General features: G+C 51.5%; 7 protein-coding genes across 7 annotated transcripts; 3 read left to right on the forward strand and 4 right to left on the reverse strand.

Moving 5' to 3' along the window:
- Positions 1 to 570: 570 nt before the first annotated feature.
- Positions 571 to 2,379, reverse strand: N7539_007879 (putative ribosomal assembly complex component Ipi3; the record flags this gene model as incomplete). Its single annotated transcript, XM_056937480.1, has 2 exons — positions 571 to 1,944; positions 2,035 to 2,379. 2 exons carry the CDS (start codon positions 2,377 to 2,379, stop codon positions 571 to 573), a joined length of 1,719 nt encoding a protein of 572 aa, XP_056787345.1.
- Positions 2,380 to 4,120: 1,741 nt separating this feature from the next.
- Positions 4,121 to 6,411, forward strand: N7539_007880 (uncharacterized protein; the record flags this gene model as incomplete). The annotated part of the gene is made up of 2 exons (XM_056937481.1): positions 4,121 to 5,344; positions 5,404 to 6,411. The coding sequence occupies 2 exons, from the start codon at positions 4,121 to 4,123 to the stop codon at positions 6,409 to 6,411; spliced, it is 2,232 nt and encodes a 743-aa protein (XP_056787346.1).
- A 1,237-nt stretch (positions 6,412 to 7,648) lies between these two features.
- N7539_007881 (lipoate synthase) lies at positions 7,649 to 8,904 on the forward strand (the record flags this gene model as incomplete). Its single annotated transcript, XM_056937482.1, has 2 exons — positions 7,649 to 7,921; positions 7,975 to 8,904. The coding sequence occupies 2 exons, from the start codon at positions 7,649 to 7,651 to the stop codon at positions 8,902 to 8,904; spliced, it is 1,203 nt and encodes a 400-aa protein (XP_056787347.1).
- Positions 8,905 to 9,595: 691 nt separating this feature from the next.
- On the reverse strand, positions 9,596 to 11,129 carry N7539_007882 (phosphoserine phosphatase SerB; the record flags this gene model as incomplete). Its single annotated transcript, XM_056937483.1, has 3 exons — positions 9,596 to 9,928; positions 9,997 to 10,254; positions 10,326 to 11,129. 3 exons carry the CDS (start codon positions 11,127 to 11,129, stop codon positions 9,596 to 9,598), a joined length of 1,395 nt encoding a protein of 464 aa, XP_056787348.1.
- Positions 11,130 to 12,236: 1,107 nt separating this feature from the next.
- On the forward strand, positions 12,237 to 13,247 carry met16 (phosphoadenylyl-sulfate reductase (thioredoxin); the record flags this gene model as incomplete). Its single annotated transcript, XM_056937484.1, has 2 exons — positions 12,237 to 12,411; positions 12,499 to 13,247. The coding sequence occupies 2 exons, from the start codon at positions 12,237 to 12,239 to the stop codon at positions 13,245 to 13,247; spliced, it is 924 nt and encodes a 307-aa protein (XP_056787349.1).
- A 1,327-nt stretch (positions 13,248 to 14,574) lies between these two features.
- Positions 14,575 to 16,110, reverse strand: N7539_007884 (glycoside hydrolase family 30 protein; the record flags this gene model as incomplete). Its single annotated transcript, XM_056937485.1, has 2 exons — positions 14,575 to 15,176; positions 15,249 to 16,110. The coding sequence occupies 2 exons, from the start codon at positions 16,108 to 16,110 to the stop codon at positions 14,575 to 14,577; spliced, it is 1,464 nt and encodes a 487-aa protein (XP_056787350.1).
- A 1,002-nt stretch (positions 16,111 to 17,112) lies between these two features.
- Positions 17,113 to 17,387, reverse strand: N7539_007885 (uncharacterized protein; the record flags this gene model as incomplete). Its single annotated transcript, XM_056937486.1, has 2 exons — positions 17,113 to 17,321; positions 17,378 to 17,387. The coding sequence occupies 2 exons, from the start codon at positions 17,385 to 17,387 to the stop codon at positions 17,113 to 17,115; spliced, it is 219 nt and encodes a 72-aa protein (XP_056787351.1).
- Between the last annotated feature and the right edge of the window lie 769 nt (positions 17,388 to 18,156).

Genomic DNA, 18,156 nt, shown 5'->3' on the forward strand with positions numbered 1-18,156 from the left:
TGCTGAACCAAGGGAATTGCAAGTGTGGTCAATGCATGGACTCGACTGATACAGACAATCACATTGATGGTTGTGGCAAAGGGGAAGAGTTCCCGTCATACTGACTCAATACCCTGACCTTAATTGTGTCGTGTTCTCAAAACGATCTCTCAAAGTGGTCCATGGTTAGAAAGTGCAAGGATGGCTGTGAAATCGCTGCCGATCAAGAAGAGGCGCACCGCTTCAAGCTCATACTGCTACGACGCGGTCAATTGTCTACAAACCCCGCTACATCATTCAACTTTGGCAGCTTAGCAAAGCCACTGAAGGGGTTCGATCCAGCCAACTCGAGCTCTCGAGCAAATCAAGGGAAAAAAATGCATACCCGCCCGATCCAACGTGAATCAAGCTCGTTCTTATTCCGTAGAAGACTGATCCGCAATCTTGGAAGAGGTTGCTCCCGGCGGATTCAGTTTGTTCTGGTATATCACCAAGAGGCATGTCTATATGTAGGGTAACCCAATGTCATGTATGTTCACTATAACACCATAGGAGTTTATCCGGCGAATCTTCCCACTGACAGAGTATTGCTCATTCATCGCTTTGATCATCAGATTCACTCGTCAACACATCCTCCTCAATCTCCATCTTCTTCATCGCCGCGTCCCCGTTGCGCCCTTTCTTCTCCGCGGCAAGCCACGCTTGACGACGCTTGGTCTCGCGCTCTTCTTTCCTTGCTTGCCGCTTCACTCGATCCGCCTGAGCCGCCTCTTGTTTCTCGTGGAGCTCATTGATGTAGTCCTGCAACTGGGTCACGGTAGACCGCAGCTGCACCACCTCGCTGACATTCGCCTGGCGCGCAGTGTCATTGAGCGCGACCTTTTTCTGGAGCGTGGCAAGCTCTCGCTCAAGGTCTGCGACCCGGCTGTCCTCTTCCATGGGCGTAGGCGCTAAGTGGTCCGTAGAAGCAGTACCCGCGACAACCCGTACTGGGTTGAGAGCGTCGGGTGATTGCAACGCGGCAAGTTCAGCCAGACCTTCCTCGATCATTGACTCGGGGAAGAAGGCGTGAGTAAGTGCCTGAGAGAACGGGGAGGGCTTTCGTGACTGGGCAGAAGATGTGACGACATGTGTGTGGAACTTGTATTCGGCCGGAACTGCACCAGGGGCATGTGCTGGGTCGGCAAAAGAGTTGTCAATGCGTGGCTTGACGATGGTATGGGTCACTCGTTTCAGCTCTTGTGATGATGACAATAAGCCACTGGGAGAGAGCATGATCAGGTTGGTGACGGGGTGAGTATAGTCGGCAACGCTGGCCGTAAACTTCCGTCGTGCAATATTCCACGAGAGCACTTTGCCGCTTTCATGAGCGGACAAAAGGATTGTGCCATCATAGGAAAGAGTGAGAGCCTTCACTGTACCAGAGTCGGCCGCAGGAGGTAGCCAACGGTCTTCGGCCGAAACTTGCGCCGGTGTTGCCTGGAGCGAGGCATCATGCAGAGGATGTTGACTTGATTGGCTTCGGTAGAGGTCTACTGATTGAGCGCTTCCGTCCTCGTAGCCAACGTAGAACGCCCGGTCGACGGGGTCTAAAGCCACGCATGTCGCGGAGAAGGGAAGAAGATATGTTCGAAGGACCTGTCCGGTTTGGTAGTCCCAGGCAATCGCCGTGTTGTCTTTGGCCGTTGACACGGCAATGTTGTGTCGACCCGAGCTGTGTCCTACCGCCAATGAGGTAATGCCAGCACGGTGGTTCGAGAATGTACGTATGGGGGCATTGGCCGGATGACGGTCTCGTCCACCATGGGCGGGTTTGGAGAAAGACAAGATGTTGGGGATCGACCACACATGGATGCTCGCGTCGTCGGAGCCAGAAAGGATGAAATTAGAGGTTGGGTCCACGACAATCGACGTGACAGGCTGGAGATGTGATGCAGTTGTTGCCAATTGACGTCCTGTGCATGTCTAGAATCAAAGGGGGAGCTGTGTCAGTACTATGATGTATCCCAACCAGAGGCTTCAGATCATGGCATGAACCAAGAGCACATATCGTACCTCCCACAGAATCAACCGACCACCCTCGGTTCCCAGAATAAGCACATCGCCATACTTGGCGTCCGCGACCGCAATGCTGCGAATTCGCTCCGGAAAAGGTACTAATGCCTCTTGATTTCCCTTTTCGCGACTGTAGACATGAACCACGGCCTTGTCCGCTTGAGCGGCGAAAATGTGCGACGGAGTCACAGCCAAGCAATTGGTCGAAGTGGAGCTCTTCTTGAATGTCGATCGCAGCTGAGGAGAGGGCTGGAGTTCCTGTACACATATCCCTACATCGCGCAATGTGGCAGTCGGAGTTTTCGCGGAAGCCAAGGTCGACGCGATAAATGATTCGGAGAGCATGGGGGATTGGAGGAGGGCGCAGGGTCCGAGACCACTGCGAGCGGGCTGGAGTCGAGTTTCACGAAATCAAGTAAAGGTGGTTATCGTTCGAGAAGCACACTGATAGTCGTATGAAGCGGCAGTTAGGACGTCGTCTTTAATGGTTGCTTCATTGTTCAATGGAGCAGCCGCAGTCTTTTTCTTCTTTTTTAATTTTTCTTTCCCCCCCCCCCCCCCCCGCCCCGTCAACTTTTGGCGATAAGACTGATTGATAGCGAGCTGTTTGCACTGTTTGCCGTTTCTCTTTGTCCCGCCTTTCCAAGAAATGTGCGCCATCCGCAGCCTCGAAATGTGATGAATCTCATAAACTACAAGCGGGAATTGCGCTAAGCTATGTGGTGGCCCGACGGAGAATTTTCATGATATAAGTTTGGCTAGAACGAGGCTGTCAAGCTGATACCTGTCACCTTCATTCTTCGAGGCTCCCTGAGACCTGTCGACATTCGGCTGACTCGCTAAGCGCCACCGGAATCTGGATCGGACTCGCCAGCCGACATGTGTATCCAGTGTTCACTACTCCGACTATATTGAAACGAGCCTACTGGGCCGGATTGGATAACATCCGCCGAGCATGCATTACATGGGGGTTGCTGCCCATCGGTGTTCCCAGTGATAGCACCTGCCACACGCGGTATGACTAGTCGACGAGGCTGATGTCCTGTAAATGCGGTTCAATTTGAATATGCCTCCCGAGGCGAACCTATCGACATATCTACGAGCCGAACGGGCATACGAAGCGGCTCGTCTACTCCGATCACCGCTTGTCAGATCACGCATTCTTGGCGCGGCGAAGCATTTTTATAGTCGAGTTTCAGACTGCAGCTAGGGCATGAGCAGGTCCGAAGCAAGGGGTAGCTCCCCTTCCCCTGTTGTCCCGCGGCGACGAGACACATCCTGCAATCGAACCGGTTGTTGCCCGCTCGTGAAGACCCTGCGGTCGATCCTGTTGCCCTTCGTAAGGGTGCTGATTCGCCTATGAGCTGGAGATGACTTCAAGTCCAACCCGGATGTCTCATTCCCAGACTCCACTCAATCACCGGGGCTATGAGACGGATGACGGTGAGGATTGATGGATGGGGTTGTTTTCCACGTTGACGGGCTCCTGCAGGTCCTTGGCTTCCATGACTACTGGTCATGGATCCAATCATGTAGCTTTGCTGTTCCTCATCTCATCTCTTTCTGGAATGCAAGGACAGCGTAAGCTCATTCTCCTTATTATTGCCCGAACTCGTGCCTGGCAGTAACCTGAAAGTAGTGCCGACGAGAAAGCGTGCCGTTTCCTAGAAGAAGGGGTGGCAACGCTCGTCGCTGTTCCTGATGTACCTCAACTGGAAGTCAAGTGAGATACATAGACCGTTCTGTCGCGAAGGAGTAAACTTCTCCCATCATTCCTGTCAAGGGGCGGGCTTGTACAAGGTCTCAATACCCCGGTGATCATCAATCCTGCCGATTGTCTTTGATCCCAAGCGCCACTGTTCTTGTATAAGGACAAATCGAACCCCTACACAGGCGATTGCGATCGTTTTTGTTTTGATCACGACGGATTCTGCGACACTCGACAACACCTGCCATTGTGAACCATTGCGATCTCGACCGGTACACGCCAATAGAAAACATTTCAACTGCTCTGGAGGGCGAGACGGATCAATTCAAGCAGCCGGGATCCAGCGTCGTGTCTTCAATCCATCCAGGAACCGACGCCATGACGGCTAGTATGGATTCTGGACCCTCTCAAATATCAAAGTCTATCTGTCCGCCAGTCCGGATGGAAACACGAGTCAAGAGTCAACCTTTCAGGGATGGATCAATAGACCCCGATGGGATGGCCCTTCGGGATTGTGTCTTGGACCCCATCCCATCGCCGCGAAGGTGGTCACCTACATATCAACCTCGGCGTCGGACAAGCAAACACTACCCACCCTCCTTATCCTTTGCACCAGCGCCTCCGGTGTCATCATCGGACATGCATGAACCGCCTGTACCTCTTCCACGTCGGGCTGCAGATCGCACGTCGTCTTGCGCTTCGCCGTTTCGGTCTGTTCGCAGAATGAAGGAGCCTTTTCAACTGAGATTGCCAGGGTCGCCTGTATCAGCATCGTCTCCAGTCTCAGCATCTTGCGATGGCACATTTCCTTTCTCCACACGACCCACGCGGCAGTCCTCAAAGACACCGAAAGTGCATGCATTGAGAACGTGGCGATCAGACCAAAATCTAACGTCGGCAAGCATGGCAGCGTTCGGCTTGTTGCCCAGTCCTCCAATCTCCGAATCCAGGCCAGCAAGTACTGGCCCGGACGCCTCCTACTTTGAAAGTCAAAAGGAATCCGCCACCCTTCAGCCTGGATATTTGCACCCACCAGGTCCTGCCACTGGAAGGTCCTTCAGTAGCTCAAAGTCAAACAAACCACAGGCACCGAAGCTTCAGTCGCAGCTGTCTCGAAAAGCTTCAGAAGAGACACTTGCAGATGAGAAGCCTCCTCGTGAACCACCCGGAGCCTCAGTTTGGCATACTAAGTTACCTGAGAAGCGACGTACGGATGTAACTAACGTTCACGAGGCGCATTCAATTCTGATTCGACAGTGTGAGGAAACACTCGCGACCTCAAGCCCCAAAGAACATCCAAGACCCGTGGATAAGCAGACTGTTGGTTCGCCTTCGTCACACTACAGTGTTCAAATTTCTATGTCCTCCGGGTCCCCGAAACCTCAACGACCGCGGACGACGACAGTCTCGAGCGAGGCGAGTTGGGTGCCCACTAATTTCTCGTATTGTGAAACATGGTTGCAGAGTGTTCCACATAATCGGCTCGATCGACAGGATCATCCTAGAGAGTCGAACCGCCGAAAGTGTCAAATCATTGAACAGGACCCGCCGATGCCCACATTCAACTGGTATCCGGAGACGCGAACCCTTGACGAACCAGTGGTGAGTCTTCATTTACTTGTCATATCATGTGACCTTTATGCTAATCATGCTCGACACAGAGATTTGCCGTGGCGAGTAAACCGAAGCTTGTGGACATATCGCGGCAATCCTCACCTTCAATGGGTGCCTCTGTTCCACCTTTTGCGCCCCCATTCCTTGGTCACCAACCTGCGCGATCTCCGATGACCCCAGATCAGCGACAGGAAGAAATTTCCGCTTTCAGCCCAGACACGCCTTTGGATACGCCACTCGAAAGTGCGGAACAAAGGACCGAGTTTGAGCCAGATGAATCGGATTGTCCGATTGAACAGTTCGCGCACTCTAGAGACGACGATACAATCTCTGATCCTGGGTCGTTGACATCTGACAGTGTTTCGTCGACCGTTATTGGCGACAAGCTGGAGTCCACCTTCGATGAGAATGAGGCTACACTGCAACCAGAGATTCGTTCGGGAAGCGTCAGCCCCAAAGCGTCGCCGTACCTGCGAACACACTCGCCGGGTCACGCGTTCCGTCCGTCTGAAGATGAGAAGCTGGAAAAGCAAACTTCCTGGGACTCTCAGTGGACACTGGATGACCATGAATGGTCTCTGGGTGAACTTGAACACTCGGTGAAAGATTTTCCTCGCCATATGCTTCGACTCGCATCGCCGGTCATCGTCTTCCTTCGCAAAAACGACGAGAAGACTCTATTACGTCATTTTCGAACAATCTTTCCGACAGTCGCAGACAATTTGCTCGATTGTCTGTGCGCGGCCCTCATCGCACGCAATTATCTTCATTCCTTGAGCAAGTTGCAGCGCAGGAGACCGTCATTATCATCACGAGCCGACTCGTACTGTGTTGAGGCTGTGCCAGCAAAGGCCTACAGTACCTTGGGCATTCAGCTCCCAACCGCATCACCTAGCCGCGCCAAGGAGCGCAGGCCTGGTTCCCGCACGCTGGATCTTCACCATCATGTCGAGAAAATCATCGACAGACTTCTCTTTGCTATCAGCGGCCGATCCGACGGCACGCTCAAGTCAGCTCTTGAGGTCCTTGCCCAAGTACTTGAGACACATGTCTAAGAAGATGTTTACCTTATTCCTCACTTGCCTACTCAACCCTCTCTTTCATTTTTCTTTCCAAAACCTCCCACAATCTTTAAACCAATGTCTTGTCGACATTCTTTCCACAACGTACCTCATGTTGTCCGTTCTCTATCATCCATTTCATTATTGTCATTCTCCCCCACCATGGATCATTCGCTCTCTTCTTTTTCCCTCCAGTGATTCCCACATTCGATCGACTCGAAACATCTCCTTCTTGTTCTGTTCGCTTTGAATTCTATTCTCTGTCCTTACCATACCCTTATACTGCGATTCTCATTCATGCGTTTGTGATAGCGATTTCTCGCTTTGGAAATCAGTTCATTGGCATATTACTATACCCACACACACTAGGTAGTAGGTACTAGGTACTACATATATCATAATCTTAATACTTCTCTGTGCTCCAAACCAACAAAGTACAAAGTACTGAGTTGCTCTTATATTCGTACCTAGTGTAGTAGGGAATCCGGTTGCCTGTATGTAGAACAGATAGTCTGCAGAGGTGCGTGTGCCTGATGGTGGCCTTATAGTCGGGAGAGACTATTTGGACATGACGAGAGGGGGTCAATCAACTTAACAACCAAGGACCCAAGGGATTGAACAACTTCATGGGATCCGGGAGACCTATCGGAGAAGGGAATTGAGGTTTCAGTACAGTCTTTACAGTCGGATTCTTTTGCATTGCAATGACACACTCCTTTTGATCTTCACTTGTGCCTCTTGACATCCTACGGATAGGTGTTGTACGGTCGGGCTGGGAGATCTCTGGACGTGCGTGCTGGTGGTTGTGGTTTGGTTCCTCTATGACTCGACCTGTCTAGTGAGATCAGACTGCCTTGAGCATTCCCCTCTACACTAGGAACTCCCCAGCCCCCCTACCCACAAGTACTGAGCGAGAGAAACACACCAAACGTCAAGGACTCAACTTATCTCTACCGCACACAGTGTCAGATTTACTGCAACTTGCGCCTTCACCGTACCCTACTCACCCACTGTACTTGCGAAGCTCTCAGCCCCACAGTCGGCGAAGCTTGATCTCGGCGTCGGTTCAATCGACCGCTGATCGGCGGAACAAAGATGGTCCGGACGGGGAATGTTAGTCAGAAAGCTAGACGGTTTCCCGCGGGATTCTCCAGTATCAACGGCTTATCTTTTGAAATAGGATTCTCGAACTCTTCACTCACGAGTACAAAGACAATTACGATACGCTACAATGGCAGCTTCCTCACGGGCACTTCGGTGTCTCTCGTCCGTTCGAACAGCCAGTCCGTCTTTGGGTCCCTCCGCACTTCCAATTGCCTATCGCACCTATGCCACAACCGATGCCTCGTCCGCCACCTCAAGTTCGCCCGATGGGTTGACACGGCGGCGAGCCACGACGTTCAAGGACAAGCTCAATGCCGGTCCTTCCTTTTCCGATTTTGTGTCTGGAGGCAAGGAGGAGCCGCTTGACGCCGCTGAAGCGTATGAGCTCAAAACAGCCATGGTTGGGCCCGCCGGTCGCAAAAGGAAATGACTCGTTTGCCTTCGTGGCTGAAGACACCGATTCCCGACTCTAAGAACTATCAACGATTGAAGAAGGACTTGCGTGGTCTGAATCTACATACAGTGTGCGAGGAGGCTCGTTGTCCCAACATTTCCGACTGCTGGGGCGGCAGTGACAAGTCCGCGGCGACAGCAACGATCATGCTTATGGGTGACACCTGTACCCGTGGCTGCCGCTTCTGCAGCGTGAAGACCAGCCGAAGCCCAGCGCCTCTTGACCCTCACGAACCCGAAAACACTGCCGAAGCGATTTCCCGCTGGGGACTGGGTTATGTGGTCCTGACCAGTGTCGACCGAGATGACCTGGCAGATGGCGGCGCTCGCCACTTTGCCGAGACCGTGATCAAGATCAAGCAAAAGGCCCCCAATATCCTTGTGGAGTGCTTGACGGGTGACTACTGGGGTAACATGGACATGGTCGCTTTGGTTGCGCAATCCGGCTTGGACGTCTACGCTCACAATGTCGAGACCGTGGAGGCTCTCACACCACACATCCGAGACCGCCGAGCCACCTTCCAGCAGTCTATCCAAGTCTTGGATGCCGCCAAGCAAGCTCGTCCGGATCTCATCACCAAGACCTCGCTCATGCTCGGCTTTGGTGAGACCGATGAGCAAATCGAGGATGCACTGCGCCAGTTGCGCGCCGTCAAGGTTGATGTCGTTACTTTTGGTCAATACATGCGTCCAAGCAAGCGTCACATGGCGGTCCACGAGTACGTCACCCCTGATCGATTTGAGTACTGGCGTAAGCGAGCACTTGAGATGGGCTTCCTGTATTGCGCATCTGGTCCTTTGGTACGCAGCAGCTACAAGGCAGGCGAGGCTTTCATTGAAAATGTTCTCAAAAAGCGCCGCGCTGCTTCTGGCGGTGTCACACCCGCCGTGGAGCAAACCTCTCCTTCATTGGACAAGACTGCTGCCTGATTTTTGCGTTTCTCCTCCTTCAACACCCATACATCTTCCACTCCGGACTTGACTTGTTTTTCCCTGATATCCTCCACGATCACCTCATTTGGCGTTGCTTTGCATTGGTTTGGTCGGCATTCGGTGTTTATTACACCTAATTCAACATGGACACTTTGTTCTTCTCTCTATTGTGTTACTAGGTACCTATCAATTCCTGCTCCCTTGTACAGGCTGCTTATATACTTGCTTTAAAATGTGTGAGCTTCCAGTCCCGTCCACTGATCAATGAAACGAATGACTACTGTGTTATTTGATAGTCCCGAGATCGTACGACTTTTATCCAGAATATATCGTTGATGATTCATAAGCTATGCCATGCGTTATGTTTGTTCAGGGTCATAAGTCACGCCATCATACACAATGTGGCACCTTTTGCTATACGCATATTTACGTAGCAGATACCCAACCCCTGCACGAGCCGATCTTTACAATGTCACTACCTGGTCCACGAGAATGAAGATATACGAGGCACCTCGCCAATCAACCAATAGAGAAACTGAAATGTGCGTGCGATGTTCGGGACCCAGCCAGTCAAATCGAAACGTTACAAGCCCCGTTTGAGATTCCGTGTATGCGAGGGACAGGCGGGAGAGTCCGGAAGGAAGCTGACATGGCTGGAAAATCCGTGTAAGCGTCTGTGACAAGCTCACTAAGCTGTACTCTGTGCGCCAGAGCACAGCTCAACAATGTCTTCGTTGTCCAAGCCCAGCAGGTAGAGAATATCAGTGAGACTCTGGCCGTTGATACGAGTTGGAGCCTCGAGCTGAACCTTGGTCTTGGCGCGCCATGCCACGCCCAAGCCAGCTGCATGCAGCATGAGAAGATCATTGGCGCCGTCGCCCACGGAGATGGTCTGCGAAATGGGAATGTTGTATTCTGCGGCAATCGATTTGAGGAGAGTGCGCTTTTGAGTAGCGTCAATGATGGGCTTCGATTCGACGAGCTTGCCGGTCAGGGTTTGTGATACTGGGTCAATCTCAAGCTGCGGAGGGCGAGTTTCCGGTAAGTCACTAGAACAATCCGATGCTTTCGGCTCTCGTTGTTACTTACGTGATTTGCAACAGCAACGTCCAAGCCAAGTTCACCAGCTAGCCACTCAGCCAGAGGCTGGAATCCACCACTGAGTACGGCCATCTTGAACCCGAGGGCTTTCAGAGCGCGGCAAAGCTCACGGGCACCCTTTGCAATTGTCAAGGTTGACTTGAGCTTGTCAAAGACATCGGCCGGGACCCCCTTGAGCAGGCTCACGCGCGCCTTCAATGATGCAGAGAAATCGAGCTCGCCATTCATGGCACGCTCAGTGATTTCCTACGGGATCGCGGATTAGTACATCTTCGACGACTTCTACAAAACATTGAAATACGCCCGCAAAAACCTACCGAGACCTCCTTCTCTACACCGATAAACTTGGCAATCTCATCAATGACCTCATTCTCAATCAACGTGCTATCCATATCAAACACAGCCAAGCGCTTGTGCCGACGGAAGACACTCTCCTGCTGTAGCACCACTTCAACGTTCCACTCACGCTCGAAGCGCCAGATGCTCTCATGTTTGCGCAGGTCGTCAAATGAGAGATAGGCTGGGTCTGGGGGTGGGGAGAATGTAACCTCGACAACATGCGGTTGTTCCTCACGGTCAAGACACCTGTGAGATGTGTATGTTCGCTGGTAAGGGGTAGGAAGAGACTCTAGCACTTGCAAGAAGTTTGTCAAACATAGCTGCGAGACATATGGCCCGTACAGATGGTCCAGCGGTTCGGGTTCTCGCGCGGGCGGTTCGCGAGGAAGTTTCTCGATGTCCACAGACGGAGCTGAGCCTGAGGGGATTTGTGGCGACGGAAGCTTGTTTCCCGGACGCAGAGCAGGGGATGCGTCGGGGTGATAGTGGGGGTGGACAGGACTGGCGGACTTGTAGAAAATGGTTGCGACAATACGCGGGGTACCCTGGGGAAGTGGATTGGGATGGTGATTGAACAAACTATGGATAATTCCACTGTCGGTGACGCGCTCTGGATCGGGCTTGATAGGGTTGTTCAGCGCGGCTTCATCTGGCAACGCAGCAAGAACTTCCCCAATTGTCTGGTTGACGGGGGGCTTGTATTGCTGGTGATCCTGTAAGAATGAGTTGCTTCGCATTTGGCCCAGCGACGGGCGTGGGCGGGAAGAGGCGGGATCAGCCATATTTGTGAAAAAAAAGATAGGAGACAGAAACAGAGATTTGTAGATGAAACAGACGAAGTAGGATAGAAAGATCCTGCGCCGTCACTGTACAAGAGCTTGAACAGCTTTGTTGACTCCGAGTATGCTCCCAACCCACTTTTCCAGGCAGGTGATCCGCACGTGCTGATCCAACATTTGGGCTCCAACAAGTCACCTGACTTGGTCCAAGGTCTTGAAGACCACCCCGTCGTCACTCGTGGATTGGGCACGCCTCACAGGTTCCTTGAGAAGGTGGCGGTCATTTGGAGGGGAAGGCTCTGTCTCACGTGATCATAGAGCTAGTACCGCTCGGCAGAATGGACCAAAGGTACGAAGAGGCTCCGCGCTACGGACATTGCATACGAGCCATAGCTGGGAGATTCCAGGATGACGCACATTATTCCAGCGATCAGGGGAGTGTTTTCATGCCGAATTGGGTAATCACTCGATGAGATCTACTGAAACTTCATTGTTGCAGACCTTGCTAACGAAAAGAAATAGACTCAAAGCTCCGTGGCTATGCAATCATATCCGCAGTATGAATTGGTCAGCTACACCGATTCCTCCATGAGCAGGAGTGAATAATGGCGCACGCCCTTCGTTATGGAGACGGTGCATTGATCGACTCTTTCATAAGCATGATTTCCAATCAAGATGCACGCTATGCTACGCCCAGCTAGTTTCATTTGGAACAGTGACTGCGATTGACAGAGCCCTTAAACAAAAGAGGGTATTTCGGCGAGGCACATAGACCAAAAGTGCAACAATTGCGTGCTCGAAGGCGGTCGAGAGAATTGCGTGATTGCTTCCCTGGATAGCCGGCAGAATCAGACGGCATTGCAGCCGGATGAGAAATGAGAAATGCCAGGCATGGATATCAGGATGATGTCGTGCTCGATAATCCACTCGTTCCTCTTTTATATCCAGTCAAGCACCGACACCGGCCTTCTTCATCCCACACCTTCAATCATCCATCACGTTACTTTGAATTCCTGAATTGGCTGTGCTATCTCTTTGCTTCTACTTGCCTGTCTTTCTCATACTTCACACTCCTCTTGTCATTCGGGATATTATACACAAGCTTACAAAATGCCTGCGAAAAACTACCCTTCAGATGCCGAGAATGGCATCGACTCCCGGGATGCCAACACAGAGTCTGGATACGTGAGCGGCGGCTCCAGTGACGAATATGTCCCTGAGATTGTCTTCACCAAGCCTCACCTTCAGTTCCTCAATCGTCAACTGCAATTCCTCGAGCCCCAAGGTATGTTCATCTGCTCTCACAGGGCTTCCCTCCCGGCCCCAACTTTTTCCTGGTGAAGAGGGGCTGACATGAATTATCAATCCATAGAGATTCTGAGATGGTGCATCACATCATTGCCTCATCTTTTCCAGACCACGGCTTTTGGCCTGACTGGCCTGGTGACGCTGGACATGATGTCCAAGTTGAATGTGCCACGCCCTCAGATGGTTGACCTTATCTTTCTCGACACTCTCCACCACTTCTCTGAGACCTTGTCCCTTGTGGACAAGGTCCGGAAACGCTACCCACTCAACAACATCCATGTCTACAAGCCCCTGGGTGCTGACACTCCTGCCGAGTTTGAATCCAAGTATGGATCCCGTCTCTGGGAGGCCGATGACCAGCTTTACGACTGGGTGGCTAAGGTTGAGCCCGCTCAGCGTGCGTACCGAGAGCTCAACGTCCATGCCGTCCTCACTGGCCGTCGCCGCAGCCAGGGTGGCAAGCGGGGGGACCTGGACGTCATCGAAGTTGATGAGGCCGGTCTCATTAAGATCAACCCCCTGGCCAACTGGTCCTTCGATCAAGTCAAGGCATATGTTAAGGAACACGACGTGCCATACAACGAGCTGCTTGACCGCGGCTACAAGAGTATCGGTGATTGGCACTCCACGCAACCTGTCGCCGACAATGAGGATGAGCGCTCCGGTCGCTGGAAAGGTCAACAAAAGACCGAGTGTGGTATTCACAACCCTCGTTCCAAGTACGCCCAGTACTTGATGGAGATGGAGCGTAAGCGACAAGAAGAGGCCATGACCCAGGCCTTGCAATCATCGCTTGCTGCTGCCGCCCAGTGATTCGCTGTCATTCTTTTGCATTCTATCTCCCTTCGACCTCTTGCATACCATTCCCGGCGTTGTTTTCAATCTGGGTTGACTCTTCATCATTTGGGCGGTCGGGTACTCGGCTTTCCCTCCCATTACAAGATTTTCTTTTTTATTCTCCTTCTCTTAGCGACTTATTTCACCCCACGCACGTCACGACCTTCGATCCGAGCTTTCTTTGCTTACGGACAAAAATTCTGAGCATTTGAGAAAGTAGAACATTCAGTGCCCAGTCATTTTTCCTGTCACCCTTCTCCTGTTTTCTGTGTGGTTTTTGTACATAGGGAGCAGGGCCACACCGCACCCTTAATGATCTCATTATGATAGACAAAAAAAGCACAATACGAATATTCCATATCCTGATCCTTCTCTTCCATCTCAATCAACTATGAAAATTTGATGTGTGCTACTTGCCTTTCGCCTTTGCGGTCTTGTATATCACGTGACTGATTAACCCTAACAGAGCCGTTTTCAAGCAAGCCGCTAGTCGGGATTGCGACATGGGTACTTTCTCCTTGATGAATCCCGATCACTTTTACATCCCACTCATTGTATGTCTTTATACAAATCCATATGGGTTGTGAAGGTCTTGAGCTTGATACAGCCGATAGCCGAATTTAATGCTGACACTGGTCAGCGAGGAATCTTTCTGTCATTCCAATAATCAAAGACCACAGACGCGTGCAGCTGAGTTTGAAATATGAATGTCACTCTTGACTGAGGTACAGGCTCTGAACATACGCTCTCATGCGATCTTTATCCGGGCTTGAGATTGTGTCGGCAATCGACCTTTGTTAAAAGGCCTTCGCATCCTTGATACTTCTACTTGTAGCGCCGGGTCTATGGCGGCCGATGGATGCACTCGGGGCCAATGGGAATGTTACGAAGAGTTGCGGTATACTGAATCAAGAAACACCCGATCTCGGTAAAATTATGAGGAAGACTTCTGTATCAACACCTATGTGAAAAGGACTATCTGGAAAGGCCATCCAAAAGGCTCGTCAGCCTTTTACCTAGCCTACTAAACCTGGACTCATGACTATAAGAGGTGTAGTTACATTCAAGTCAAGACTACAGGGTGTTAGCTGTTCTAAGCTTGCTATATAAGTGTATTAATTGGGATGCGTTCGTTCCTGGGTTATATTCAAGTCTTGCCTAGAAGGACAGGTTGTGGCAAAGGCTGTCGCAAAGGAAAAGTACCATCGCATGTAAACTGATTTCTAGGGACTATACAATAGTTTACTCCATCTGTACAATGCCATGGTCACTCACATCGAGGGGACCAAGTCAAGTGCCCAAATCACGCCGCGGGAAGTACCCAGGTAGTCACCGACTCGCTCGGGATGTTCCCACTCCACTGCTGACCACTCTTGGTGGACAATGTGACGTAAACATCGTTGTTGAACGTGTTCTCAATGACGACGGATCGTGTCCCATCTGGGTTCAACGAAGCAACAGACTGCACACCACCTCCCCCAGAGTAAGTGTAGCTCCCAGTTCCATCCAACACAATAGCACCAGGCGGCATGAACTTGCTGAACTGGGCCATCATGTAATATGCCGGGTTGAATGAGTAGCTGTCGCCATTGATGGTCACCAGTCCCTGGCAGTTCCCGCAACCACCGCTGGACAGATGAGGTCCATCAGAGCCGTCCGTTGCCAGAGTCCAGGCAATGACTCCTTGGGCCCAGTTTTGAAGGGGCCCCATGGTGAAGTCGGCTGCTTGATTCCATGTTCCGGCGGGAGTCCAACATTCGGTCATGTACTGGCTCACGGAAGGGTTGGAGTTGTGGAATTGAGTGAGGACACCCCAGTCATTGTTGGGGGCATAGCAATGCCACGCCACAGAGTTAACATATTGTCCAGCATTGTCGAGGACAGTTTGGGGGTAAGATGGGACATCTTTCGGGCGACGAATGAACTTCATTAGAACAAGATTTCAATGGGATATTCTTGATGGATATTCCTACTTACCAGTGTTGTGATCGTAGGCCCAGACGTTGGTATTTAAACCGGCCTGGGAGATGGCAGGTCCGACGTACTTCTGGATGAGCTGCGCAGACTCGTCTGCATACACATACATGGTCGGATAGCCTGACTGGCTGTTCAGAGGCTCATTCTGAATAGTGATTGCATCAATATTGGCGCCGAGATTCTGATATGCCTTGATGTATTTCACAAAATAGTTGGCAAAGGCTTGAGCGTAACCGGAGCTACCTGTCCCGCTGCTCAGATACCCGTCGTTCAAATTGTTTTGATTGGTGGTGCCATCAATGACACCGTTGAGTTTCATCCAGCCAGGAGCGCTCCATGGAGAGCCCAGGATCTTCAGATTTGACTGCAAGGATTTCATTCTCGCCAGCATCTTCGCCATGGCGGTTCCGCGGTCGCCCAGATTGAAGCCGGATAACGAAGGGTCGGCAGAACCTCCATTATCATCGTAGGTGTATGCCGGGTCGCCCGAGAGATCAGATGCACCGATGGTGTGACGCATCAAGCTGAAGTCTGCACCAGAGTTGGTCATCAACTCTTCGAGCAGCGACTGGAGATTCGAGCTGGAAAGTCTATTGAACGTGGTCACCGTCGCATCTGTCACAGCTGCGCCAAACCCAGTAATGGATTGCTTGTGTCCAGAGCTGGTATCATCAATGCTCAATTTCCAAGTCGACTCCGATCCAGGATTGCCACTTCCTTGCACTGGTGCAGCAATTGAAGATAGCTTGTAGTTGCCGGCGGAATTGGAACTAAACGCAGAAGCTGAGCCGGCTCGCTTCTCGGTCGCGTAGCCATGGCTCAAAGTTGCAAGGCTCAACAGAGCCCAAGCAGCGTAGACCATGTTGAAATTCGAAGACAAAACGATCAGAAGTAATTCGACAATCCTTTGTGACTCGTAAGTGAAGTCAGAATACTCACAGAATGATAATTTGCTTCATGCATCTTGAGGCGCGAGGAGATCTTTTTATACTTCACATGGCCACAAGGGGAAAAGCTTAGGGGGAAGTTGAGGGAGCCCGCGAGTGGTCGCAGCATCATGCAAGGCAAAGTAATGCGATGTAATTCCTCGATTTGTCGCCCAGATTTCGATCGGCATGGAATGATGACTGGGTGGTACTTTGATGCATGAAGCCACTGTCGCCCCGGAAAACGTGATGTCTATGCTCGGGTGTCTCAGACTCTCTGCTGAACCAAGCAATTTCCCTCTCGGGAATAGCGTCGTGGCAAGCCTTCCTCTCCCCGCTCTTCTGCACAACCCGACAATACCACGTTGATCTGAGCAGAAAGAGCCATCTTCTCCATTGAGTAAGGATCATCGACAAGCGCAAAGCTGATAGGATTGCGGTGCGTCGTTGGTCTTCTATGCCAGGAGTTTCGTCTGCCGGTATTGCCGACCACGATGCCCGCCTCCTCGGTTTCCGCTTGTCCTGCAGGGCCTTGTTTCCGCGTTAGGAAAATCGTCAACGAACGTCACGGCCGGGCTCGCACTGTCGGGTCAGCAACATCCTTCCCGTGCAGATGGGCGGTGGGGCGAAATGCTTATGGAACTGCGGTCATTTCACCGATAGACCGAGTCGGACCATCAACGGGTTTGAATTTCTCATTGGGGCCGGTAATGTATCATGGGCAGATTGATATATGAAAAGTTTGCCCATAAAAAGGCAAAGAGGCAATCACTTGGCCGTCCAAGCTTATCCCCCCTATAGCCAGCGTCTAGCCCGAGTCCGTATTTGAGTCGACCTGCTCGCCATGTCATGCAAGTTCGATGGACCCCCGAGCGACAAAGGCTTGATCGAGCGACATCCAGACCAGCCTTTCCCAAGAAGAACAACCCTTCCCCTCGTCAAATGATCCATCGCGGTTTCATAGGGGCGAGTAAGGCGGCAGCTGGAGTGACATCTTCGAGCCGCGAGCCGACGTTATCGTGCATCACGAAACATAGGACTTCACCAGAGGGTGCCATGACCGACGGGTTCCCTGCTCGAGTCGTCGATATCGTGCGTAGCTCAATAATGCCTTGCTCGATATTCGCGAGGTCAAAGCAATGGCCGTCTGCACGTACGATATCATACGAAGACGTCGATTCAACTACCAAAGAGTTTGCTCACGTCGTTCCATGTTTAGGATCAAGTCCATTCTGCTTGTGACGCGATGCTTCGTCAGGCTTGACAACTCCGACCAGCAAGACTACTTCTGGCTCCGTAGCCATGGTCATGCAAGAAGCTTCTTCCGTCTGCAGTCACATTCTGTCTCAAGGGGCGAAGGCTCGGTGCCAACTACCAAGATTGGCTGAAACCCGTCAAGTCACTTGGTGCATGTGGTCGCCAACAGTGCATGAAGCTTCTTTTGTCTTCGGAATAACGCTAACTGTGGAGCTAACTGAACAAGGTATTTTCAATCAGGCGTTGCTTCCAGCTCAAGTTCATCAAAAGCCTAATCCTGAAATCCCTTGTCGAGTGCGGTGAAAGGGAAGATTGACCATCTCTTGCTCACTCTCACTTCCAAAAAAGCGGCATGCTCAAGATAGCAGCTATTCAGCGGTGACACGAGACTCGAGTCGCGTACTCTTGAAATTTTTCGATGTCCTAGCACTGCCCAGAAAATTTTTCATCAGCGTTCAAAGTATCGAGTGCCTTTGTTGCATGCCAGACATTTCACGTCATAAAATCTAACTTCCGTTGATGCTCTCCATGCATGAAGGTCTTCGTGATCGTACTCACTCGACGCCCCTCCAAGAAACTGACACCGCTCAAAGATATGCTGACTGTTCTACGGGGATCTTTGGAAGGGTTGAATTTCTGCTGGAAGTGTCTCGTTAGAACTGTTTGCTTTCCCTTCGACGGAAATTTCCATGTGTTGACGTGTTGCTGCGCGCGACTTCTAGCAA

The sequence above is a fragment of the Penicillium diatomitis genome (assembly GCF_028827545.1).
Source record: "Penicillium diatomitis strain IBT 30728 chromosome Unknown utg000011l_segment0_segment0, whole genome shotgun sequence".
NCBI classification, from domain to species: domain Eukaryota; kingdom Fungi; phylum Ascomycota; class Eurotiomycetes; order Eurotiales; family Aspergillaceae; genus Penicillium; species Penicillium diatomitis.